The 27,375-nt window shown below is 38.2% G+C and overlaps 1 protein-coding gene across 1 annotated transcript; it reads right to left on the bottom strand.

Annotated features, from left to right (window-relative positions):
• Positions 1–777: 777 nt before the first annotated feature.
• Positions 778–26,425, bottom strand: LOC120635151 (serine protease filzig-like). Its single transcript, XM_039906084.1, has 12 exons — positions 26,327–26,425; positions 17,456–17,680; positions 16,527–16,562; positions 14,699–14,808; positions 14,192–14,283; positions 12,736–12,847; positions 11,524–11,545; positions 8,643–8,935; positions 5,506–5,705; positions 2,562–2,728; positions 1,409–1,579; positions 778–990 (listed from the first exon to the last, which is right to left on the bottom strand). Exons 1-12 carry the CDS (start codon positions 26,423–26,425, stop codon positions 802–804), a joined length of 1,716 nt encoding a protein of 571 aa, XP_039762018.1. The 3' UTR covers positions 778–801.
• Between the last annotated feature and the right edge of the window lie 950 nt (positions 26,426–27,375).

Raw genomic sequence — 27,375 nt, forward strand, 5'->3', positions numbered from 1 at the left:
TAAAATTTTAAAAACTACGCTACTTCATACAGTATTTGTTGTTTTTTTGACAGGCTTCAGGACGGGCATACAGCCTATTCGTTGTTAGTTTTTAGTTAAGACCTATCTTAAATTTACGAACGGGTTCTGTTTATTTAATCTTTGGCGAGAAACGTGCCACACTATTTTTTGGGCTCTGGAGTCCTGTTGTAGCTGAAAGAAAGTCTAGAAACGGAAGTATTTTTTTCATTTCTGGTCTTTAGTTTATATTATATTAAATTCTCTTCTCTTCTCTTTTTGAATATTTTACCACCCGCGGTAAAGTAATAAGGTGTTTTCGAACCGCAGAATAAACAACGCCAATTTTCTGAACATGAGGAATAGTCCTCATTGTTATCCTTTAACTTATGATGCAAAAACTAGGTTTAGTTTTTTGCCTGACAGAATCTTTGTCGGATGGAAAAAAGCAGGTCAGTCTTATCTATGGCTCAGTCTGATACTCAGGGAAAAAGGTTTTTTGTGTACAAACACGTTTACATACAAGTGAAATATTTTGTAAATAAATGTATCATCACTGACAGTAGTAATGACCTGTAAGCGATGATACAGGTGGAATTGCAGTCAAGGCATATAAGGCATAGCTTGAAACACTATAAATAACCCTATCTTTATTTAAGCTATGACTTAGTCAAAATAAAATAGTTGAATGCATCCGATATTCGGACGAATCAATTATATTATTATAGTCGCCCGATATTCGGACACTTCGTTTATTAATATAAATAATAGATATTATTATAGTCGTATAGGACACTTTAATTATTAATAGTATTCTATAATTATTTTATCGCGTATGGTATAAGTTTTTGTTGTCAGGCGGATCGCCATTATTTTCGCATCAATCCAATCGCGGAATTTGGCTACATCCACATAAACTGTTGGGTCGCTATGTTTTCCACAGAATAAGTCCCGCGATGTCATACCATAGAGCATGTGCCGAACTTCCGGGTTCTGAAATCAAATAATAGGAAAACGTTAGAATTTAAGTAAATACCTCGGTAACACCTGACATTGGCTAATCTGTGTCAAGCCAGAAGAAAAAAAAACCTCGTTAATACAGACTGGTCATATAACGTATAAATGAATCAATTATTAATTATATATTAAATAAATATACTACGACAATACACACATCGCCATCTAGTCCCAAAGTAAGCGTAGCTTGTGTTATGGGTACTAAGATAACTGATGAATATTTTATATAAATAATATACATAAATATTTATAATATATAGATAACAGAGATAATATAAGACACTGGGACCTCGTTATTGATATTTAAATCACATCTATGTAAACGTGTGTGTTATGCAAAAAAAAACAAAGATCTATCTTTCCCAGGGTACCTAAATCGTTATCAATATTTTACCTGCTTTGGGCATATCAGTGGGAACCCTTCATCGCCCTTGGAGAACTGCACGTTGTGGTTTCCGCCGGCGCACATAAAAGACGGATGTAGTTTCCAGGGACGCCGGGGATTCTTCCTGCTTTTTTGCAACTTATTCTGGCATTCCTGGTGACTCACTACGGGAACTAGCACCTGGAAAGAACAACGGTTTAATCCCAGTGCCAAGCAATTTTTTTTTTAATTATAACAAACTCAAGTTGTCGTCGTAGTATAATTATTTATTTAATAATAAAAAAATAAAAAAACCAAAATGTTCTATTCATGTAGACCTTATCACTGGCACTTATGAAGCGTTCATACATTTAACATGTTAACACTAATGTTAGGTGATGGTGATATGTTAACGACGTTTTATGTTAACGAATGCAGTATTCGTTAACATAAAACGCGGCCGGGTCTAAGAAGGCCACAACAAACTTAGTCGGGTGTTTTGGTGAAGAAGAAGAAACACTTTATTGCACGTATACCTATAACATACAGGAAAAGAAACAGTAAGGGGGCGTTCATAAAATACGTGAGATGTTTAGGGGAGGGAGGGGGGTCGATTCAAATCTCATCTTATCTTACGTTGGAGAGAGGGGAGGTCATATCACGCAATGTTTTTGTTAAATTTTTATCACACTTAAATTTAAACTCTCAGCAATATTGATTACAAATATAAAATAATGCTTGTTTGAATCTGTGTCAGTGCGCCATTTATTTCCCACCGTGACGGTGTGTGGAAACTTATTGAAACTGACATTTAGATTTCTTCGACGATGGACAGGTTAAATAATCGTATGAATCGCACAAAGCAATATTTTTTTCCCACATTTTGAAAAATCACACGTGAGATGAGAGACCCCATCCCCCAGACGGGGGAGGGGGTTGAATAAAATCGCACGCCATCTCACCATTCAGAAAAAACACCTCACGTAATTTATGGACGCCCACTAAGGAGTATACAGTAAACAATGTAGACATGCAAAGGCGTCCTTATTGCTGCAAACAATCTCTTACAGGCAGCCTTTGTAGATAGGACTTACAGCAACAGATCGGGATAAGATAAGATTTTAACTTTACCGGGTTGGTTGGCGAATTTTCTTTTCTCCCGATATTAAAATCGAAGACATACCTTTTTGGTCTTCGTGCTCCCGAGGCTTGGTTCGCTTGCCCACTCGTGGGCCCAGCACTGCTGGGGCGCCGCTGTATTCGCGGACGGCAGGCACGCCATTGCAATCTGGGGGGACGGGATTACGGGCTCCGACAGAATCAAGAGCGCGATGTCATTATTATAAAACCCTGAAACACATTGTAATCGTATAGCTTTTTATGACAGAGCTCGTCCATGGATGTACTTTTGCCAACCGCATTGCTGTGTACCGGTTTGAAGGGCGTTGTTGCCGGTAGTCACAGTCACATGAGCCCCTACGCGACAGGTTGATGGACACATTCAAAATTCATTTCCATCAAGTTGGCCTAGTTTATAAGCACTTTTGAAACGTCAAGTCAGTCTGTTTGAAGGTAGATTCCACCGAGAAGAGCCGGCGAGAAACAGCAGGTTGTTCTTTTCCAACATCATTTTATAGTTCAACAATCTTTAGGATTTTTCTGTTTCGTGAGAGCGGAATGGCCTGCTTCCAAGCAGCCTTGTCGTTAAGGAATTCATCAATCGCGTAGTAGCCACGATTGATTAATAATAATAATAATAATAAAAAAAGCTGCCATTTTAAATACATGTAGAATAGTAAGAAAGTTTTTGCAGGTTGACGAAAGCGTAGGCTTAACATAAAAATACAATATTAACACAAAAACACACCACACGCTGCATTTACTTGGTTAAGGCCCGTAAATGCAGTTAAAACCAGCCAAGAGCTGAGGAATACAAACATTTCTAAAATAATAATAATAATTATCTTTATTTCGGACATTTGTCCATATCGTGTTAGTAAAACAATGTAGTTAAACCTATGTTAGTACTTAACAACTAAAAACAACTTTATTCTATACACAAATTTCCTTATAGTCTAACTGAGCCCCCCCTATAGCGCGTGTGCACACCATCCCAGAACCCCTAGAGAGAGCTGTCCAGCCTGCATGCCAGTGTACTGAGGAGGGTGTTGGTGCTGCTCACGAGTCTGCTCATCATTGACGCAGCACGCTTGCGGATGATCGCGTAGAAATCATCTACCCGCGCATCCCCAAACATCTCTGAAGCGCTGCAGCGTCGTGGCTTCAACACCGCCCTCAGCACATTGTTGTACTGAACTCGCAGGGCGCTGTATGATCGCTGCGTATAGTGTGTCCACAGACTGCACGTGTAAAATGATTGGCAGTAAGCTCTAAATAATGCAAGCTTTACTTGCGTGGTACACCGTGCAAATCTGTTTAAACTTAGGTAAAGGTAGACCTGATATAACCTCCGGTATTATGTTCCAAAGACGTCTACTAAAGCCAACGAGAGAGGCATGCCGTAGTGGTTTTTCGTTTGGGTGAACGAGTCCCACATAACCTCTGTCCTGCCCAAAAGGACAGAGGTTAGAGTTAGCCATAAAGCTTTCCCAACACGACAATAAAAGAAAAAAAAATCACACAACACAGAAAACGTAAATATAAATAAAAAAAATGTGTTTCCGTCACGGGACGCCTGACAGATGCGAAACATCGAAATTGTTTTTTATAAGTTTTATGAACTGAATACGACAGGAATCAGATATTGCATTACGAAAACATAAAAGATTATAAATTTGTTCCGAAAATAAAAAAGAAATGCGACCGAATTCTCATAACCGAATCATTCGACGGCCCATTGGCGCAGTTTGCAGCGACCCTGCTTTCCGAGTCCAAGGCCGTCGGTTCGATTCCCACATGTAATGAGCATGAGCATGTTTTTCAGTGTCTGGGTGTTTATATGTATATTATAAGTATTTATGTATATTATTCATAAAAATATTCATCAGTCATCTCAGTACCCATAACATCGTAGTATATAAGTTATTTATTTATTTATAACCTCTCCTTTCTGTAAGTCGGTTAATAATGACTGTTTACTACAACATTAATATTAATTTTTATTATTAAATACGAAATACAAAAATTCAATCTTATAGCGTGGCGAAACGTCGCGTCGCGTCGCCAGGCCATAATCAGGTTTACCCTACCCTTTACAAAAGAAGCAAGGTACAATTTGGCGGCTTTATCGCTACATAGCGATCTCTTCAAACCAAAAGTGTAAGCTTTAGATGCATGGCAGATGATTAAATAAATAATATACTAAAACATATAAATACACTACATAAATAAATACGTATCAATAAATAAATAAATAAATAAATAAGTAATAATAAATATACTACGACAGTGATGAATATTTATATGAATAATATTATGAATTATGAATATAATTTATTATGAATAATATTAATTCATGTTCATCACACAAACATTTTCCAGCTGTGGGAATCGAACCCACGGCAGTGGACTCAGAAAGCAGGGTCGCTGCCCACTGCGCCTGTCAGCCGACAAATACATAGACGACGTATATATCCTCAAACATAAAAGGTGTACAATAGAAAACATAACATTGTTAAATCCAATCAGTTGCCCCGTTTATAGGCGATCCTTTTTCCCAGATTTTATCCACTGAAAAGGGATAAAATTTATCAGTCCACCTGCCAGAGTACTGCACCCTGCTGAATAAGTTTAAACTCAAAGTCAAAGTCAAATATTTCGTTATTCAAATAGGCACCTTGATTCAGATGGCACTTTTGATGCGTAGGTACATTACTGTAAAATATGACATAACAGTCAGTTGATGGCGATAACTAAATTCGTCAACATTAAACTAAAGCTAGCAATACCATTAGTGTAACATGATAAATGTATGAACGCTCCATACGTGCCTTGCCGTGCCACATTTTTGAATTTGAATTAGTTTGATCTGTCCTCTCGCCGGGAGCAGGAGGACAGATCGGCCTTTTTATTCCTATTCGACCCCCTGAAAGGACAAAGCAGCGGTACAGATACGAATAATCCCTCACCACTGCATTCGTCAAATGTAGATATGGTGAAATACTAACCTCTTTTATAGCGTTCATGCATTACTACTTGTTTAACAACCCGTGTTTGCCTGTCTTCTCCGCTGGTTAGGACCTGCAGCTGTTGGTTGGAGTCGCATATATGTGCTACGGTCAGCACAACACTGGGGTGGATAAGGGTGCCGCCGCCAGCCACGTCGCTTTTGGAATTGTCATGCTTCCTCCACACAAACAGCTTTTTACTGTGGCAGTAAAAAATACAAGTGGGTAGGTAGGTACGTGATTAAAAGAATTAATAACTATTTAAATTAAAGATTAAAATAACCCCCGATAAAAAATTAAAAAAATATTATCTAGTAGTTTTGTACTAACAAAACCTTTTCATTCAATATTGAGAGAGTTGTGCAAAATAATACGTAATCCGCCAATTTGTCGGCCATCTTGTATCCGATTTTTGTTTTTGTTCTAGCCAGGCACTTTTATTTAATGCCGATTTTGAGGGTGTTGTGAAAAATAATATAATAAAGTACCTATTATTTTTTATTAGTGGTTATGTTTATCTTTTTCTCAAAATTAATTTGTAAACAAAGAATGTATTTTAGGATATCGTGCTAACGCTACGTCTACGTCTTTAAATGGAGTGTACAACATTATAAAATAAGTATTTAATGTGTCTATAATATAAAGATATTTAGTTGCATGCACGTAATTGGCTTCCTAATAAATAAATAATTCTATGGCAGATATACAATGTGTAAATGAAAGCCGTAATAATACTTCACAGCCTTTAGAGGTACATTATGTTCTGTCTCTGAGACTTATCTGTGAAATCGAAAACCTAAAAGTTTTTGAGTAAACCGCTGCCATAGTTTTTACTGAAAATTCAAATTCAAATTCAAATTCAAATTCATTTATTTCAAGTAGGCCTACTTTATAAGCACTTTTGAAACGTCAAGTATGTATGTTTGTTGTGACTCTACCACCGGTTCGGAAAGTAGATTCTACCGAGAAGAGCCGGCAAGAAACTCAGTAGTTGCTCTTTTCCAACATCAACATTTACAGTCATTTTGCTATCTTGCGGGAGATGAGAGCGAGGCTGGCTGCTTCCATTCTTCCTTGTCATTGAGGAATTCATCAAATGTATAGTCGCTCGCTGTACTAGATGCGTTTTTACACATTTTTTAAATGTGCATTGGTAGGTCAAGAATTTCCTTAGGAATCATGTTGTAAAAGCGTATACACAAAGGAGTTCTGCACCTTTCGCAGACGATATGCAGATATCACTAATTTATGTCCGTTTCTGGTAAGTCGATTGTTAATTTCAGCTTTTTGTTTATAAAGAGTAACATTTTGTCTCACAGAGACTATATTATTATACTCGTAAATATATTGCGAAGCTACTGTAAGAATACCTATTTGTTTAAATTTTTCACGAAGCGATTCGCGTGATCCAAGTTTATAGATTGATCGTACGGCTCTTTTCGGTAGTATAAATATACTTTCAATATCTGCAGCTTTTCCCCACAGCAAGATCCCTATAGATAGATAGATAGGACATAATACTGTGAAAGTATGCGAAATAAACAAGCCTAGCTGTTTCAACATCGGTAAGCTGTCTAATTTTCCTGATTGCATATGCAGCTGAGCTGAGTTTACTCGCTAGGCTTTCTATATGGGTACCCCACTGTAGCTTACAATCTAAGGTCACTCCTAGAAAAACAGTGGAGTTTTCTATTTTTATTTTCTATTTTCAAATCAGATAGGTAGGTACTGCCCTAACATCACATGCTAAATTAAAATCAAGTGACTCCTGTCACTTTATTACGTACGCGTCGCGTAGCGTAGGTAGATACTGTGAGAGAGTCGGTCTTTTATCTTCAATGTTTTGAATTAATTAATGAAAATTAATTTGTTATAGTCCGCGAAAAGCAGGAGAATCTGTATGGAGAATCTGTATATATCACACCAAACGAAGTTCTTCAGTAATTCTTTCACCTTTAAAACAATTATGCTCTGGAACAATCTGCCTGCTGAAATCCGTGGAAGTAGTTCCCTTCCGATATTTTAGAGTCGTCTGAACTTTGAGTGATGGAATTTTAAGTAGATTCTTTATATTCCTTTTTTTTTTAACAGTGTTTAAATCTACTTATATATATTATGTTTTTTATATATTTATATATATTATGTACATATTCTATTTATATATTATGTATATTTATTTAAAATATGTGTATTTGTATCTTTACATTTTGGTACTTATGTATATCTATCAACACTCTTGGCACTATCGTTCTCTTGCTGTAAGTCCTATCTACAAAGGTTGCCTGTAAGAGATTGCTTGCAGCAATAAGGCCGCCTTTGCATGTCTACATTGTGTACTGTATACTCCTTACTGTTTCTTTTCCTGTATGGTATACGTGCAATAAAGTGTTTCTTCTTCTTCTTCAAACAGATCTTCGGCAATGTACCCTCTACGCACGTTTACTACGTCTACTAGCACGAGATGTTGACTTTACAATGAATAATTGTTGTCTAAAAAAAGGATCGAAGAAATTATAAATTACACGATACACCTGCTTTTCGCGGACTATAAAAAATTAAGCTTAATTTTCATAACATATAATTAAATAAATTTTTTCAATTAAATATACTACGACAAAGCACACATCGCCATCTAGCCCCAAAGTAAGCGTAGCTTGTGTGATGGGTACTAAGATGACTTTTGAATATTTTATGAATAATATACATAAATACTTATAATATTCAGATAAACACCCAGACACTGAAAAACATTCATGTTCATCACACAAACATTTTCCTGTTGTGGGAATCGAACCCACGGCTTTGGACTCAGAAAGCAGGCGGCACTGCGCCACTCGGCCGTCGTATATCATGGATGTCCGCAAAGTAACGCCTGCTTCTATCCAATGTTCAGAGACAAGCGAGTTCGCTACAAAGCGATAAGGCCGCCTTTTGTATACTTCTTCTGTCTGTGTTTTCTTTTATTCTTCTTCTGTATTTTTATTTGTGTGCAAATAAATAAATTAATAAATGTTTTGAATTCGTTTGTATGGAAAAATAAATATGCTTCTAATGATTTAATATTTTTACGGGTTGATTCCTTATGAATTACACGTTGTATAAAAATACTAAATACCAAATACTAATGTGCAACTTACATGTATACCAGCCAAGGTGATACCGCCGAAATGTGGCGCACTCCGCACGGAGGTATATCTTCCACCTCTATCTCTTCTTCTTGGTCTATCCCATATTCGCTCTCTATCTCATTTTCGTTCTCTGTCTCATTTTCCTTCTCTGTCTCATTTTCGTTCTCTATCTCATTTTCCTTCTCTGTCTCATTTTCGTTCTCTATCTCATTTTCCTTCTCTGTCTCATTTTCGTTCTCAATCTCATTTTCCTCATCTGTTTCATATTCCGCGGTGGCAGCAATTCCCTTTTCTTCTTTAGACTGAAATGGGAACTCTTAAATTTGCATGACACCAAAGGTTGCTATAGATTACTGTAATTATTATTATTATGTCCCTATGCTTCTAGTGGAAAGGACTGCGGCTTAGCTTTCGGGGGGCCGAGTTCGAATCCCAGCACGCACTTCTATCTTTTCCAAGTTATGTGCGTTTTAAGCATTTAAAATATCACTTGCTTCAACGGGGAAGGAAAACACATTGAAACCCTGCACACACACGCCTGCACGCCTGAGAGTTCTCCATAATGTTCTCAAAGGCGTTGAGAGTCCACCAATCCGCACTAGGCCAGCTTGGTGGACTACCGCCTAAACCCTTTTCTGTGTGGGAGGTGGTTATTTAGAGTGATGGGTGGTGGGTGGTTATTAGGGCCTATTAGGTGTCAACAGTTATAAAAAGCCTACCCTTCAGTATTGCACGACTCATGATGCGAAGCTTCAGAGAGTGCTTTACGATCGAAAATTTTTTTTCGCCTCATTTCGGCGGCTATTTTTATTATTATAGCCTTGTTAGTTCACGGAATCAAGATATTTTGCATACTATTGTCGAGATAATTTAATGGAGATTAATTCCATACTTTTAAAAAATTGATTTACTGCAATAGAATTGGAAAAAAACACCAAAATAGGTCAAAAAAATTTCCTGTCCGTCATGTGTGAAACCCGAAAACACTCTAACTTGTGAAAAAATCCATTATTTGAGTTAAATTTTTTTTTTTAAATTCTAATCGACGATTGTAGGTCACTGAATGCGAATGATTAATTAATTCAGTGTAGTTTAATTGCAATTAATAAAAAACGAAAACTGCAAGACTGTATATCTATATTTATCCATGTAAAGTTAACATGGATGGTGATATATCTATATCTATAGATATTATGTACATTTTATTCCACCAGGGGCGCCTGTGCATCACTTTCCTAGTACAGCTGTTTTAAAATTATTATTTTTTTTTTTTTCTTTTTTTTTTTTTCAATATTTGATAATTAAATGAGCATTATGAGTCGTGCACTTTTGGATTTTCCAATTTATAACTTATACGAGCCCTGTAGTGGGCCGGTGAGGTTGATATGATTCTTCTTCTTTGTTTAGACTTGATGGCTGGTGACTGTGGCCTTCTATGCCAGTTTTGTGCTGTCGATCCAAAGGGTTCGCACTCTTCCTTTGCTTCTCTTTATCTTTTACCCCTACGTTTTTCACGACACGGTCACCATCACGTCGGGTGACGAAATACGTCGTCATCACGTCGGGGTCACCACTTTACCAATGCCCTATCGGGGTGTCTAAATGAAACACTTCATGGCACTGGTATTGTTTATTGTGCGCACAAACACGACTGCCAATGGTGGCGAGAACGGGCGGACACGTGTGTCGTCGTGCAATACAATTTGTGGTACAATCTCAACGCCGCCCAAAATAATATCAATCAACAGCCTACAAGCGTCCACTGCTGAACATAGGCCTTTCCAAGAGCGCGCCACCATACACGGTCCTCCGCCTTTCTCATCCAGCCGCTTCCAGCCACCTTTTTAAGGTCATTTGTCCAGCGGGTAGGAGGTCGTCCCGCACTGCGCTTACCGATTCGCGGTTTCCACTCTAGAACACGTTTGCCCCTACGGCTATCGGTCCTACGACAGACATGACCCGCCCACTGCCACTTCAACTTGCTTATCCTTTGAGCTATATCGGTGACCTTGGTTCTTCTACGGATATCGTCGTTGCGAATTCTATCCTGAAGAGAGATTCCCAACATAGCTCGCTCCATAGCGGGTTGCGCGACTTTAAATTTGTGGATCAGGTTGACTGTCAGTGTCCACGTCTCGGTTCCATATGTCATTACAGGCAGGACACACTCGTTTAAGACTTTCGTCTTGAGGCATTGGGGTATCGGCGAATCGAAGACCTGACGCAGTTTACCAAAATAATAAGGAAATCTATATGATCAGACCTTTGCCTTGCCACGTGTCTAAAAAACTAGAGTTGTCTTTGTGGACATAGACTAGAGAGATGGGTCTGGATCTTCAACACCTCCAGGATCGACACGTTTGTGCTATACGCGGGCTCTTTGACCACCAGTGGCGTGCATTGAGGGTATGCACAGGGTATGCAGATGATATAAAATGAAGAAAATCTCCAGTACAAGTTATAAATACTGAAGGCTAGGCTTTTTATAACTGTTGACACCTAATAGGGTCTCCTCCCACAATGAGAAGGGATTAGGGAGGCAGTCCACCACGCTAGCCTAGTGCGGATTGGTGGACTCCACACACCTTTGAGAACATTATGCAGAACTCAGGCATGCAGATTTCCTCACGATGTTCCTTCCCCGTTGAAGCAAGTGATGTTTTAGTTACGGTGCGTTTTCGAACTCGGCCCTCCCGAAAGTGAAGTCGAAATCCTAACCAATGCGCTTTCACCGCTTCAGAATATAACCGGCCGGTAAGGTAGAATATTAAGAGCACGACTCTCCTCCCGGAATAAGAGAGAATTAGGCCATAATCCACCAAACTATTTCCTTCACCGTTAAAGCAAAAGATCTTTAGATGTGTGATTTATCAATTTAATGCAAATTTACCTGACCGACGATTTCTTTGTATCTGAAATTAAACAAGATAAGATTAAAACCAGAGTACTAAAACATAATTAAACGAAAATTTATTATATACGCTTTATATTTTCTTCACTTTGTGTTTGCTTGTATGTTTGTAACCGACTCCTTTGGACTTGATTTGGACCCTCTTGAAACTATCTGATTTCGTTAAAGCTTTGTGAACCTCCCATTTGTGAAATGAGGACCAACGACAACACACAATATTTTTTTAATAAAATGGACAAATGATCCTATTCCATTTTCAATTTTCAAAATAAGATTGATGTTAACCCTATAATTGGCACAGTGTATGATTTGATACATTGCACTTGTAATAAATCTATAGAAGTTTTGAAACGTTGTTTCAAGACTCGACTGCGACTGCGATGGCGATTGCGACAATCACAATGATTGTGACGATAGTGATAGTGAGAATTTCGTAAAATCCGTTCTTAGCTGACCTCTACTCGGCGAAAGGAATATTCCTACCACATTTCAAGTCTCTAGGCCAACCATAAGGTTCCAGAGATATCGTGATGAGTCAATATATAGGTGGAAATCTCTTATATATATAAGTAGATTGTGATTGTGATTGTGATTGTGTTTACGGTTGCGATTGCGATTGCGACTGCGACTGCGACTGCGGCTGAGACTGCGACTGCGACTGCGACTGCGACTGCGACTGCGACTGTGACTGCGACTGCGACAGCGACTGCGACTACGACTGCGACTGTGATTGTGATTGTTACTGTGACGATAGTGATAGTGAGAATTTCGTAAAATCCGTTCTTAGCTGACCTCTACTCGGCGAAAGGAATATTCCTACCAAATTTCAAGTCTCTTGGCCTTATGGTTCCAGAGATATCGTGATGAGTCAATATTTAGGTGAAAATCTCTTATACTCGTATATATAGATTGTGATTGTGATTGCTCTTGCGATTGCGCTTGCGATTGTGATTGCGATTGCGATTGCGATTGCGATTGCAGTTGCGATTGCGATTGCGATTGCGATTGCGATTACGATTGCGATTGTGATTGTGATTTTAATAGTCATAGTGATGATTATGACAGTGATATGATTGTGATGGTGATGGTGAAGGTGACGAACCCACAGCCTCGGACTCACAAAGCAGGATCGCTGCCCACTGCGCCAATCAGCCATCAAAATAATTGTAGAATAAAATGAAAACAGCTTACACTGTAGTTTTTTCGGTCGGTTGCTTGTTTTTGCGATCATCTGCTGCGATAGGCCAAGGTTTAATACCGGTAACTTTTTCTGTGACCCAGGTTTCTAGCTTTGGAGTGGTTACTGCAATCAAAATGTATTTCAGCTGATTAGTACAAATACATGTTTATATAAAAAGAGAGTTTTTGAATAGAAAACTCCTTTTGGCGCACCGCACCCAGATTTTTTCGCTGGTAGTAAGTCAGGCTGAACCCCCACGTTAAGCCAAAACAGCGGGAGACAAAAATTATATGCCCTGATCGTATCCCCTGACAAGGGTTGTAATTGACGTCTTGTAACTAAACCATCGGGGTCCTCTTAAAGATCACTCCGTAAGGTTTCATAATTACTTAAATAATAATAAATAAAAAATATATATATATATATATAAAAATAGATAAGAATATAGCTTTTGCAAATTTGTTACGTTAAATAAAAAAAAATAAAAAATTGACAAATTGAGTTATGAAACCAAGGACCCCTTGTGGGTAAAGGCCTCCTCCATTTTCTGCCACTCAACTCTGTTTAGCGCTCTTTCAAGCCAGTTCTCGACACACTCTCTAATTCACCTGCCCATCGTACCTTTGGTCGACCCCGTTTTCTAATGCCCTTTGGACCTTTCCATAGAGATGCGCGTTTTGTCCATTTATTATTAGGGGAACGTGCGACGTAACCTGCCCATTTCCATTTTTGGCTTCTGCTATAACACATCAATAACTGGTTTTATTTTTAATGGTTGCGTTTCTGCGTCTATCTTTGAGTTTAAGTTTGAGTTCTTAAATAATACTGGCATATAATCATTCAGAGGCTAAGACCCCAACCTTGTTGTCCCATAATGTACCCAATATGCACTCCGTACCCTCAATGTGATAGCCGAGAAGACGGATTTATTTTGTTGCACTCTGAGTGAACTCACAAATATAGCGATTTGGATTTTATCATATACACTATAGTTATATATATTATTAAAATTTAAATAACATGCTGCATTGTCGTATTAGGATAACTTTTTCTTGTAATGACAAAAATGTAAGATGGGAATAAATAAATAAATAATAACTCAAGACTTTTAGAGCGTCAGAAGCAACGTGTTCACAAGACCAGATTCACTTAAATGGCATAAAAATAGGATTTAGATAACCACTAGATCCCATCATCATTCAATACATCATAGCATATTCAACTTCATCTCAAGACATTCATGTCTCCGTTAAACGGCACAGTGGATTCGCTATGTATCTCACCTTCCTATTAGTACAGGAAGAAGTCTTTATGGTACCATTATCTTTTATTGAAATAATGGTAGTTGCGAGCCCCAACACAGGCTACGCAACGGTGGACTCCTAACCCAAGCTCGGAGCATTCCTGTGACGCGTTGCTGTGTTTACGAGCGATATTAAGAAATATTTCACTAAGAAAAACTCTTACCCTCAAAATCAACGTCTGATCCCATGTCATACGGACAGCAAACCTGATCGAGTTCACCACAACCGTAGATTGAGCTGAAATAATAAGCTTCGCTGAAAACATAAATAGTATTATTAGCAACACTATTGTTAGGTCGTAAAACATAAAGCAAGGCTTTGTTTTCTATAATGCTGTCTACATAACCAGAAAACAAAGTTTAGAGCAAGAAAATTCGGTACGAAGTTTAAAAAATCAAAGCGTATAAAGTATAAATTAAACTTTCAAGGAAGAACAAAATAAAAATCGGTACACACATGCCACACACACTTATTATTATTATTATTTTTTATTGATTTATTAAATAATTACACATAATATACATCACAGGTAAATTCTTCATTTAAAGGTGTAAGCATAAACTCAAACGAATTTTTCCGTACACACAGGCACAAATACTCACGCGCAGACACACACACACACACACCGACACGACTAACTGACAATACCTGTCGTGAAAAAGAGTCTTACCGTTTCTTTATTAAGCCTGCGCCGTCTGTGACAACTATTCCATTAACGCATAGGTAGCTCTTAATACAAACACCTAAACGCCCCTCTCTGTTCTCACACAACTTAGGTTCCTGTGGAAAATAACTCACAAATAGAGATTTAATTACATACTAGAAACTTGTAAGAAAACATCCAGAACTTTTTTAAAAGCTCCAAGACATGCAGGATACATGGCGGCGCATGCGCAAACACAACTTGGTCCTAGCGCCATCTAAATTAAAAATGCACAGCACAAGCCCAAACCCCATATGTGCACAAAAATTTACAACAAAATCCCGAAACATATAAAAGAAAAAGAAAGTATAAACTTATTTACCAAATCCTTAAAACATTACTTGCTGGAGAAAGCTTATTATAAAACTAGCTGACCCACGCAACTTCGTCTGCACCGAATCGGTTATTAGAAGTTTTAATATCTTTAAAAAACCTAGAAACGAATTGCAGCGCTATCTACCAGGTCCAGTTTTATTTCCGAACTATGTTCGCGGCCGGGCGGCCCACTGCATTTTTCTTACTTTTTGCGTTTCTATACCCGTCGCAACTTCTAAGCGATAGGTTCAATTTGAATAATTTAAAAAGGAATTTGTAGGTATATAATCAAAATTAATATTTATAAAACTATTTATTTGGATAAGGATTAATATCATGATAGGAATTGACAAACGATCATACCCGTGTTTTTAAAGAAAAAATATAAAAAAGCAGTTACTGTGACTTAACTAACCTAACCTAACCTAACCATAACAGTTGGACATTATAGCCTCGCGGATTATTACGTAGATAAACACGATTACTTTAAACATGTATTACATTATTATGTATGAGAATATTTAGTATTGACAACAATACAGCCTCTCAATCTGGTTACAGCGCCCTCACAGGGTTCCATTTCAATTGTAAACATTAGATTGTCATTTTTTTTTTAAATATAATAATTATGTCTATATGTCATTCTAATGGACTCGTAATTGAATAAATAAATTGACACACCACAGGACAAAGGTCCTGAACGCGGCTAGTATATGCAGGAGACAGAAATTCGATTCGATTCTCAGATCTGTTTTTTTTTTTCTTTAATAAATAATACTCTACACACATAAATACTTATAATATACAGATAACTTTTATTTGACGGCCGACTGGCGCAGTGGGCAGCGAACCTGCTTTCTGAGTCCGCGGTTTCGATTCCCACAGCTGGAAAATGTTTGTGTGATGAACATGAATGCTATTCCGTGTTGGGGTGTTTATCTGTATATTATAAGTATATATGTATATTATTCATTAAAATATTCATCAGTCATCTTAGTACCCATAATACAAGCTACGCTTTCTTTGGGGCTAGGTGGCGATGTGTGTGTTGTCGTAGTATATTTATTTATTATTTATTTATAAATACACTGAATAACATTGAACCCACGGCCTTGGACTCAGAAAGCAGGGTCGCTGCCCACTGCGCCAGTCGGCCGTCAAATAAAAGTTATCTGTATACAGTGGCGTGCACTTCATACTTGCGCAAAAGCAATGCATACCCTTATTTTTTTTATGTAACTCGTATTGGAGGGTAATTTTACCATGTTATGCCAAGCACCTGCTTTATGCATACCCTGGTCAAAAACTTAGTGCACGCCACTGTCTGTATATTATACGGACTACGGCCTTAAACCCTTCTCATTATGGGAGCAGATCTGTGCCTTGCAGTGTGCCGTGAATGGGTTGATATGATGATGATAATTTGTAATCCGTAAATGCGGAGGGGCAAAGTTTCCGCATAGTTAAAAAAAATGGTTACCTTTATACCGCTTCGCAGCAAATCCGAGCTTGCATCCTGGAGACAGACATTTCATAATTTTAAACCCGGGTAAATAAACTGTTCAAAAAAAAATTCCAAATTCAAGATTTATTTATTTCAAGTAGGCCTAATTAATAAGCACTTTAGAAACGTCAAGTCAGTATGTTTGTAGTGATTCTACCACCGGTTTGGAAGGCAGATTCCAATGAGAAGAACCGGCAAGAAACTCAGCAGATTGCTCATTTATTAACATCGTTTTAAAGTTTAACAATCTTTAGAATTATTCTGTTTTGTGAGAAATGAGAGCGGATCGGCCTGCTTCCAAGCAGCCTTGTCGTTATGGAATTTTGTTGTGAAAGATTATATTATTATAAATATATTGCGAGGCTACTGTAAGTAGGTATGCCTATTTCTTTAAATTTGGTACGATGGGATTCGCGTGAACCAAGTTTATATATCGATCGCACAGCTCATTTCTGTAGTAAAAAATATAGTTTCTATATCAGCAGCTCTGCCCCATAACAAGATCCCACGACGACATTACACTATGGAAGTATGCAAAATAAACAAGCCTAGCAGTTTCAACATCTGTTAACTGTCTAATTTTTCTGACAGCATAAGCAGCTGAGCTGAGCTTACCCGCTAGTGTCTCGATATGGGCACCCCAATGTAGCTTACAACAATGGGGTGAATCCAGAGGGGTAAAATTTCTGCATAGTTAAAAAAAAAAAGATTACGTTTATAACACCGTTTTGCAGCAAATCCGGGCTTGCATCCTGGAGACAAACATCGCATAATTTTAAACCTGGGTAAATAAACTGTTCCTTAGACAAGAACCTGTAAGAACTTATACAAACGCGGATAAAGTGACTTTGTATTTTGGAAATGCAGAGGGGTAAAGTTTCTGGATGGTTAAAAAAAAAGATTACCTCTATACTGCTTCCCAGCAATTCCGAGCTTGCATCCTGGAGACAAACATCGCATAATTTTAAACCCGGGTAAATAAACTGTTCCTTAGAGATCCTGTAAAAACTTATACAAACGCGGATAAAGTGACTTTGTATTTTGGAAATGCAGAGGGGTAAAGTTTCTAGATAGTTAAAAAAAAAAAAGTTTACCTCTATACTGCTTCTCAGCAATTCCAAGCTTGCATTCTGGAGACAGAAATTTCATAACTATTTTAAACCCGGGTAAATAAACTGTTCATACTGGATTCTTAAAGAAAGCCCTTTGGAATATACACATAAAATTTCATTAAAATCTGTCCAAATATTTCGGAGGAGCTCGCTGACAAACACTCGTACAGAAAAATGATATATATATATATATATACATAGGATTGAAAATGGAATAGAAAAACTTTATTGCAACACAACACAATAGGAAAAACAAGAAAAACAGTAATAGTTCTTAGTGCTAGGGTGCAAAGGCGGCCTTATCACTAAGTGATATATTAGTATTCTTCTCACTGTAGACAAATAATAACTATTTAAGACCTAAACTAGCCAAATCGGTCTAGCTTTAGGAACTCGAGGTTTAGTCAGACTAACAAACATTAATTTTTATTTATATAGATTTTAAACGCGAGCATGACCTTTAAAGTAATTAGTTTAGTTATAAGTTTTACTGTAACATCTATACTTATAATAAAACTGTAACTGGAAGATTTCTGTACATTTAGGGGATGCTTTATAGTCGATACTGTGCCAAAACCGATTTTTATTTAATTTTTGTCTGTCTTTCCGGGCATCGCGTGAAAACTACTCAACGGATTTAAATAAAATTTGGTATAGTGGTAGCTGATATCCCGGGTCCACATATAGGATACTTTTTATCCCGATAAACAATAAGTTTCCTCCGGAAAATGGGATAATTTTTTTTATCAATTTTACTTCATATCTCCGTTAAATTTGCATCAATTTTAATAATTCTTTATTTATTTGACAGTGTATACTACCTATTGTCATGTATTGTCTAATTTAAATGAGGATCTGATGAATATTGTCAGAGATCAAGGACATAATTCTTTACAGATAAAAGCAAGTCGCAAGGCATATGGGACAACGATCGAATGCATGCTGTGAGTTTGTGAGGATAGTTGTATGGATGGATGGATGTATGTATGGATGGATAGATCGATGGATGTTTGTTACGCTTTAACGCCACAACGAATGAACCAATTTGGCTAAAATTTGGCAGAGATACCTACAATATAGTCTGGAATAGCACATAGGCTTCTTTTTATCCCGGAGAAGCAAACTTCTACAGGATAGCATCGCTATTTTTTCCGCATGTCTTTCAAAATCGCGGAGTTTAGATTGACGTGGTTTTTTGGATCGGCATAGTTGAAATATTATAAAGTTTTGATATTTTGAAGAAGAAGAAGAAATACTTTATTGCACACAAACATAAAATATAGAAGCAACAGAACAAGAATTGTAGGCATGCAAAGGCGGCCTTATTGCTGCAAGCAATCTCTTACAGGCAACCTCTGGCAGAAGGAAAAGCTGGAAGAGAGCGGGATAGTGCAATTGCAATATATGTGTATATACATATATATTTGAAAATAAATAAACACACATATAAAATAAATATATATATATATATATATATATAAACATATATATATATATAAATATAATATAAATACATATATAATTATATAATGAAAAAAATATACAAATAATACACAATAATTATGAAATTTTGTTTGGTTGAACGCGTTAATCAGAAAATTCTGTGTCGATTTTGTTTTTTGGATTGGTAGTAACAATTATGGGCATGTAACATCACGCTACGACCAATGGCTAATATGATTAATGGAGAAATGTTGCCAAAACTGCAAAAAATATTCTTTTTGAGAGATTCTGACGCGTGCGATGCGTGAACGGTAAGCGTTACGCCAAACGACTGAAGTATGTAGTAAGTATATCGGAATTGTCGGAATTGTTGTTTCTTTAAAGTTCCATTGAACAGTCCGCGACGACATACGACTATTTTTTGAAGTCAAGCGGGTCCGCTAGTTTTCAATAAAATAGTAATAAAAAAAGTAAATCTTTCTTTTTTTAGTAGTAGTAGAATATATCATTTTATCATACATCAATTTAAACTTATTTCTATATTTAGTATTTAGAGGATAATATAGGCGGGCGTCATCATACAAATGTATGATTCTAATATTTCCTTCCTGGATAATGCCTCTAGAGCAATCATTTTTATTCGTAAAATCAAACAATAGTGTGGACATCACGCTGTTGTTTATTTGTCTTAAAAAGCTAATTATTTTCGTAAATCTGTCCCTCTGAAATTAGAAACAGTTCATTTTCAAAGACAAATAGGAAAAATAAAGTTAAATAAAAGTAAGTAAGAGCAACATAGATTATCATTAATAAAATTTTCATACCAAAAATAATTTCATCCTTTCAGTTTTGTATGACAAAACTAAATAAGAGACGTAGATCATACCAAATATTCATAAGTAGATAAAATCGGTTTGAAGCGGTTAACAATTATTCGCAATTAACAATTATTCATTGTAAAGTCAACATCTCCTGAGGATGCTCCGGTTTCGGAGCGAAACGTGCGTAGAGGGTACATTGCCGAGGATCTGTTTGGTGTGGAGTATTATAAATTACACCATACAGATTCTGCTGCTGTTCGCGGAGTATAGCAAAATTAGCTTAATTTTCATAACTGTCTATGCACGTTTCGCCTAATATCGCGTATAAATCCTAACTAATAAAACTCCTAATTAAACTAATAATTCTAATAAATAATATGTAATTATTTTGTATGTTTAATATTAATATATTATGTAAGTTTTTTTTACACGCTTTATATTATCTTCACTTGTATGTTTGTATGTTTGTAACCGACTTCTTTGGACGCTATTTTGACCCACTTTAAACGGTCAGATTTCGTTCAAACTTTGTAGACATATCGAGGACCGATGACAATACACTAATTTAGAAGATTATTACAATTTTCTGATAAAAAAATAAGATTTTTATTAGCTTTGTTGGTATGTTTGTAACCGACTCCTTTGGACTTGATTTTGACCCTACTCAAACGGTCTAAAATAAAATTTTTGTTAATTTATATAATTTTCAGCTATAATCACTAAGGCAGGTATGATGTTCATTTTAATTTCCAACCATTATCTTTAACTTCTCTCTTTGATCTCTAATTACTTCTCTCTTTGATCTCTTATTAGTCTTATTACTGATTTTAATTATTGTGTTACAGCGTAAATGTGTCGTACTTACCAAATAAAGAATTATTATTATTCGAGATTTACTCTCACATGACAAAGTTGTTTGGAAGCATCCGGCTCCGCTTTCATCTCTCACAAGATAGAAAAATGAATTTTCACAAGTCACTACACACATACAGACTTGACGTTTCAAAAGTGCTTATATTAGGCCTACTTGAAATAATAGAATATAGAATAGTAGAATTTTGAATTTGAATTTTGAATTTCAATTTGAACTTGGCTGCCAGTGAACTGCCACGGAACCCCAGTCGCCTAAGATGGTGTGCTAGGCTAACTGGGATTAAACCATTTGCAGATATAACAAAAGGGATGATTTCAGTGGACTCCACGTGCCACACAGCGGTAATCTCGTGAGCTAGATCAAGCTAGAAACAGAAAGCAGGATCGCAGCCCACTGCGCCAGTCGGCGCAAAGAGTTAATTGGGAGAGACTCATTTTAGTGATAAGGTCGCCTTTTGCCTCTAATTTTTTTTATGTATATTTTTAATTTATTGTACACTACGCAATAAAGACGTAAATAAATAAATTACTCAAGTTGCCTTTAAGAGATCACTTTTAGTGATAAAGCCGCCTTTGCACTCTAGCACTAAGTACTATTGCTGTTTTCCTTGTGATTCTCCTATTTTACTGTGTTGCAATAAAGTTTTTCTATACTATTCCATTGTTGGTAATATTTTACGGAATGTCATTTCAAAATGTCAGTATAATGTTCACTTTTCTTGGTGAGCAATCTGATTTAAGATCGTGCGGTGCGCTGACGCTGAGTATGCCTTATCATAAGACAAAATTTTACAAGCGTTCGTTTAGCGTACGAGCTGTGCAATTGTGGAATGCGCTTCCAATGAACATACGACGATCCAAATCACTGGCGATATTTAAAAAAGCAGTTAAGGCCCATTATATTTATTGTCAACGACTATTGATAGCATGTATATACTTACTCATTTATTGTGTGTTAAAGTATTTAAATATGTACGTGTTGTTATTATATATATTAGTTTATTTTTATATTTATTTATTAATTACTAGCGGACGCGCGCGACCGCGAATGTCAGTCAACTTCAAAAGTAGTCGTATGTCCACACGCTCTCAAAAAAGATATTTTTTGCAGTTACAACATTTCTCATTAATAATGGTAGCCATTGGTCGTAGCGTGATGTTATATCATCATCATCATCATCATCTCAACCAATTGACGTCCACTGCTGGACATAGGTCTTTTGTAGGGAGTTCCACAATGCACGGTCCTGGGCCGCTTGCCTCCAACGGCTCCCAGCTACTCGCCTGATGTCATCTGTCCACCTCGTTTGGGGCCGACCTACGCTGCGTTTACCGGTGCGGGGTCGCCATTCCAGCACCTTAAGACCCCAACGTCCATCGGTTCTCCGAGCTATGTGCCCCGCCCATTGCCACTTCAGCTTCGCAACTCGCTGAGCTATGTCGGTAACTCTAGTTCTTCTACGGATCTCCTCATTTCTGATTTGATCACGTAGAGATACTCCTAACATAGCTCTCTCCATCGCCCGCTGAGTGACTCTGAGCCTTCTTATGAGGCCCATAGTTAGCGACCATGTCTCTGATCCGTAAGTCATCACTGGCAACACGCACTGTTCGAAGACTTTAGTCTTCAGGCACTGGGGGATTTTGGACGAGAAGATGTCACGAAGTTTCCCGAACGCTGCCCATCCGAGTTGGATTCGGCGGTTTACCTCTTTCTCGAAATTGGACCTACCTAACTGGATCGTGTGTCCTAGGTATATATACTCGTCTACAATTTCGAGTGCAGAGTTCCCAACAATTATTGGGTGGAGCGCAACATGAGCGTTAGACATAATTTTCGTCTTGCTCATGTTCATACGAAGGCCCACCTGTTGAGAAACTCTGCTGAGGTCATTGAGCATCGCATTAAGGTCTTCCAGAGTCTCTGCCATTATGACTACATCGTCGGCAAACCGAAGTTGAGTGATGTACTCGCCGTTAATGTTGATGCCAAGCCCGTTCCAATCCAGAAGCTTAAAAACGTCCTCCAACGCAGCGGTAAACAGCTTCGGGGAGATAACATCTCCCTGTCGCACTCCTCGCTGCAGTTGGATCGGTTTCGTAGTCTGGTCCTGTATACGGACTGACATAGTGGCGTTTTTGTACAAACACTTCAAAACTTCGATGTACCGGTAGTCAATTCGGCATCTCTGCAGTGACCTTAACACAGCCCAGGTTTCCACCGAATCAAAGGCTTTCTCATAGTCCACAAACGCTAAGCAAAGTGGCCGGTTATACTCTTGAGTCTTCTGTATAACCTGCCGCAGCGTATGTATGTGGTCTATGGTACTGAAGCCCTTTCGGAAACCGGCTTGTTCAGGAGGCTGGAAGTCGTCGAACCTATTCGCGAGACGATTCGTAATGACTCTTGAGAACAACTTGTAGACATGGCTCAACAGCGAGATAGGTCTGTAGTTCTTCAGCAAGGTATTATCACCTTTTTTGAAGAACAGAACAACCACGCTCCTGTGCCATGCCTCTGGCGTTGTGCCTTGATGAATGACGGAATTGAACAACCGCTGAAGGACTTTAAGTATCGGTTTTCCACCCGCTTTCAGGAGTTCTGCTGTGATTCCGTCATCACCCGGTGCCTTGTTGTTCTTAAGTTGTTTGAGAGCCATACTAATCTCGTAAAGGCTGACGTCCGGGATATCTTCAGTGAAGTGTCGGGTCAATTTGGCTCTAGGGTCTTTAGCCAAACTTTCAACAGGCTTTTGTGTTGAGGTGTATAACTGTCCATAGAATTTCTCAACCTCACTCAGGATCTCTGGTTTAGAAGATATGAGACTACCATTGTCAGTCTTCAGGCGAGTCAACAGGCTCTGTCCGATAGACAGATCTCTTGCGAACACTTTCGAGCCTTTGTTGCGCTCAATGGCGACTTTAATTTTCTCAGTGTTAAAGTGTCGCAAGTCTTTCGTCTGCAACTTCGAGATCTGTCTATTAATACGCCGATATTCAGACGCATCTTTTGAAGACTGTAGTCTCATTTCTTGTCTCTTCTCCATAAGCCCGAGTGTATGGGCTGAGAACTTTTTGGTTCTATGTTTACGGTGGGTCTTAAAGAACTTGGACCCAACCGTATGGACAGTTTCCACAAGCCTGTTGTTAAGATCGTTCACAGAATCGCAGTCCAGGCAATCAAACCGGTTTTGCAGCTCCAGTTGAAAGCTCTCGGGGTTTTGGATATGAGCACGAGTAGGCCGGAGCGTAGACTTTACCAGTCTGACCCTTTCCAGCTTTACATTTATATTCAATGTGCCTCTTACCATACGGTGATCGCTCCCGGTTTTCACCCTGTTGATCACAGAGACATCATTGAATATATGCCGTTTGGTCGACATGATAAAGTCGATCTCATTTCTCGTCGAACCATCGGGGCTCAGCCAGGTCCATTTCCTGTGCGGCCGCTTTTCGAAAAAGGAGTTCATCATAAAGAGGCCCTCCTTCTCCATAAAGTCGGCCAGCATTTGGCCCCGTTCGTTCCGTTGCCCATATCCAAATTGCCCCACTCTCAGCTCTGCACCGCTTCGCTTGCCCAGCCTCGCGTTGAAATCCCCCATCACAACACTGTAGTAGGTTTTCGAGGCATGTATGGCTTTCGAAATATCCTCATACAATGCCTCTACTTCCTCGTCGGAGTGCGCAGTTGTGGGTGCGTAGACCTGTATAACCTTCAGGGAATACCGTTTGGTTATTCTGAGTACAAGGTACGCTACCCTGCTCGACACGCTTTCGACTCGAACAATGTTGTTGACAAGGGATTTGTGGACGATGAATCCGACACCACCTTGGGACTGTTGTTCGCCCTCCCGGTAGTAGAACAAGTTGCCGGATTTTAGGATTATCGTATCCTCCCCCTCTCTACGGATTTCAGATAAACCCATGATACTCCAGCGCAACTTGCTCACTGCTTCTTCCAGCTCGACTAACTTCTCATCGGTCCTCAACGTGCGTGCGTTATACGTTGCCAGGTCCAGTCGTCGGGTTTGGCAGCGGAATCTCTTCCGGAGATTCTTGACACCCCTTGCCCCGCCGTTACCATAACCGCTGCCAGAGCCAGGAATAGCGGGGCTGCCGGGGACTAGGGGCTGTGGCTTTCTTTTCTCCATTCATACAAAGATTTGCCCGGTAATGACCACGCTGGGCAGGCGGGTTGGTCATCGCAGGGCTAGACTGATCGCACCGGCGTCGCTGCTGCCCGACACCGGTCTGTGCCATTTATTCAGTCTAGCCAATTTGAAGTAGTTATACCGCCACTTGTCGGTCGCCAGAGCCTCGTCGGTTAGACGGCAGGGTGCACCACGTGCAGGTGAGGTTGGCATTTTGGGAGGCTGACTGGTACTAGCCTCCCCCTTACACCCCTGATCACTGACCCCCCATCAGATCTTCATTAAAATTAGACAATAAATGCTTAATAGTACACACTTTCACATAATAAAAGAATTATTAAAATCGAATCAAATTTAACGGAGCTATGAAGTAAAATTGATAAAAAATTTCATCCCATTTCCCAGAGGAAACTTACTGTTTATCGGGATAAAAAGTATCTTATATGTTGACCCGGAATATCAGCTGCAACTATACCAAATTTTATTTAAATCCGTTCAGTAGTTTTCACGTGATGCCCGGACAGACAGACATACAAAAATTCAATAAAAATTTTCAAAATATATTAAATGTACAGAAATTTTCCAGTGTCACACAATTCCTCTTTGCAGGAATAACTAACGAGATAGTGTTACTAGCCAAATTCGTTGTTCAAAACAGTTATTTCTATAAACAATCTTGGTAATTTTTTATTTATTCTTTAAAATAATTGTTTTATAAATATAACATAAAATAAACTATTTAAAACTTAATAAAATCTAAAACGTCCTCGAAACCATCGCAGCGAGGCACAGTTCCTAAGATGCTGGCAGCATTGCCCCTTTGGATGGCCAAACTAATTCGTTGGCCAAGGTCACTGCCCGCTCTAGGATCACCGGTAGACTCGATAATTCTTTGAAAAGAGCTCTTGCCTCCGAACCCCACGGTCCCAAAGTCTCTACTCCAAAAGGCACAGAAATGAAGCTGCTATCCAGGTTTTTATATCTACGCCTCTTGGCCGGCACTGGTAGCAGCCGCACTTACCATCTTCCAGTTACAGATTTATTATAAGTATAGATATTATGTACTTTTTATCTATTTGTGTACACTAATTGTATTAGTATGTAGTTATTCGCATGTATGTATTTTAAAATTTGTACCACCAGCAGTCCACCTCCACCTTTAAATTAGGAAAAAAAAGAAGAGGAGAATACTCTTCTTTTTTTCCTAATTCAAAGGTTGCCTGGCAGAGATCGCTAATAAGAGATAAGGCCGCCTATTGTATTCTACTTCTTTCGATATGTTTCTGTTTTTATTAAGTTTTATATATGTTAATGTTTATATACAAAATTAAGAGTTTAATGAATAAAATAAATAATAAATAATGTTTGGTACGTACATTAATTTTGGATATATCCACGTTGAATGCAGACTGTCCAGTGACCGCCACCACCAGTAATGGTAGTACGATACCGAGTTTGACAATCTGTGACGACATACTAAAAAATCCGGCAAGTCTGATCCAGCTCTGCGCTCAGAGGGTCCCTTACCTAAGAAGGAAATAAAACGTTTATATGTATATATAGGGCAAAGAATTAAGAATATACAGAAGCCTCAGTCAGCCGTTTTTATTAATTTATTTATTTGGTATCTATGACCCATCACTACGCACTACACTATAACATAAACAGAATAATTAAAAACTAAACTAAATAGAAAAAAAACTTACATTAAATATTAATATGAAATATAAAAAAAAAATTACAAATTAAAATTTCTGCGTCCAGGCAGCCCTACGTGGAGTTTAATATACAACTTGTAAATTGGAGAGTAACTTGTTATTGCATGCAGTGCATTGTGTCTAGAAACAGTGAAAACGCCCCGCGCATTTCTCACTTCACACCCTCTGAATGTTGCTAGCTCACAGACTTTATCAAATTTTCCCCATTTTAAGGTAACGTTTAGTACATTAGAGGTAATTACTGTCAACTGCTAAATGGAAGGGAGGGAAGGCATCCAATTAACTTGCCCATCTGCTAAATCACTGGAACATAGAACAGGAGAAGGTAATTCACGTGTAATCCTGCTAAAAGAAAAAAGGGAATAGGAGAAGTTTAACCCCGTTTAATATTACATTTATATTATTTGGATATTATTTCCACTCGTGCGCCAGTGCTCTGAGAGATGATAAAGCTGTGGGAGAAGATAAATGGTTATCCTTTCTAGCCGTGCAGGATGTGCTATAAGGCAAATAAGGGATAAAAGTTGCAAAGAGGATAATTTAAACCTAAACCTTATAAATATTTGACGGCCGATTGGCGCAGTGAGCAGCGACCCTGCTTTCTGAGTCCAAGGCGGTGCGATTCCCACAACAAAAATGATTCTGTGATGAACATGTATGTTTTTCAGTGTCTAGGTGTTTATGTGTATATTACAATTATTTCTGTA

This window comes from Pararge aegeria, chromosome 26 (assembly GCF_905163445.1).
Source record: "Pararge aegeria chromosome 26, ilParAegt1.1, whole genome shotgun sequence".
Classification (NCBI taxonomy): Eukaryota; Metazoa; Arthropoda; class Insecta; order Lepidoptera; family Nymphalidae; genus Pararge; species Pararge aegeria.

Excerpts from the sequence above, each read along its gene's own strand:
- LOC120635151 (XM_039906084.1), bottom strand. The coding sequence starts at position 26,425 with ATGTCGTCACAGATTGTCAAACTCGGTATCGTACTACCATTACTGGTG. Across the intron at positions 16,563-17,455 it reads TGCTGGGAAGCAGTATAGAG|GATGCAAGCTCGGATTTGCT; the intron begins GTAATCTTTTTT and ends GTCTGTCTCCAG. Across the intron at positions 8,936-11,523 it reads ACAAAGAAATCGTCGGTCAG|TCTAAAGAAGAAAAGGGAAT; the intron begins GTAAATTTGCAT and ends TTCCCATTTCAG.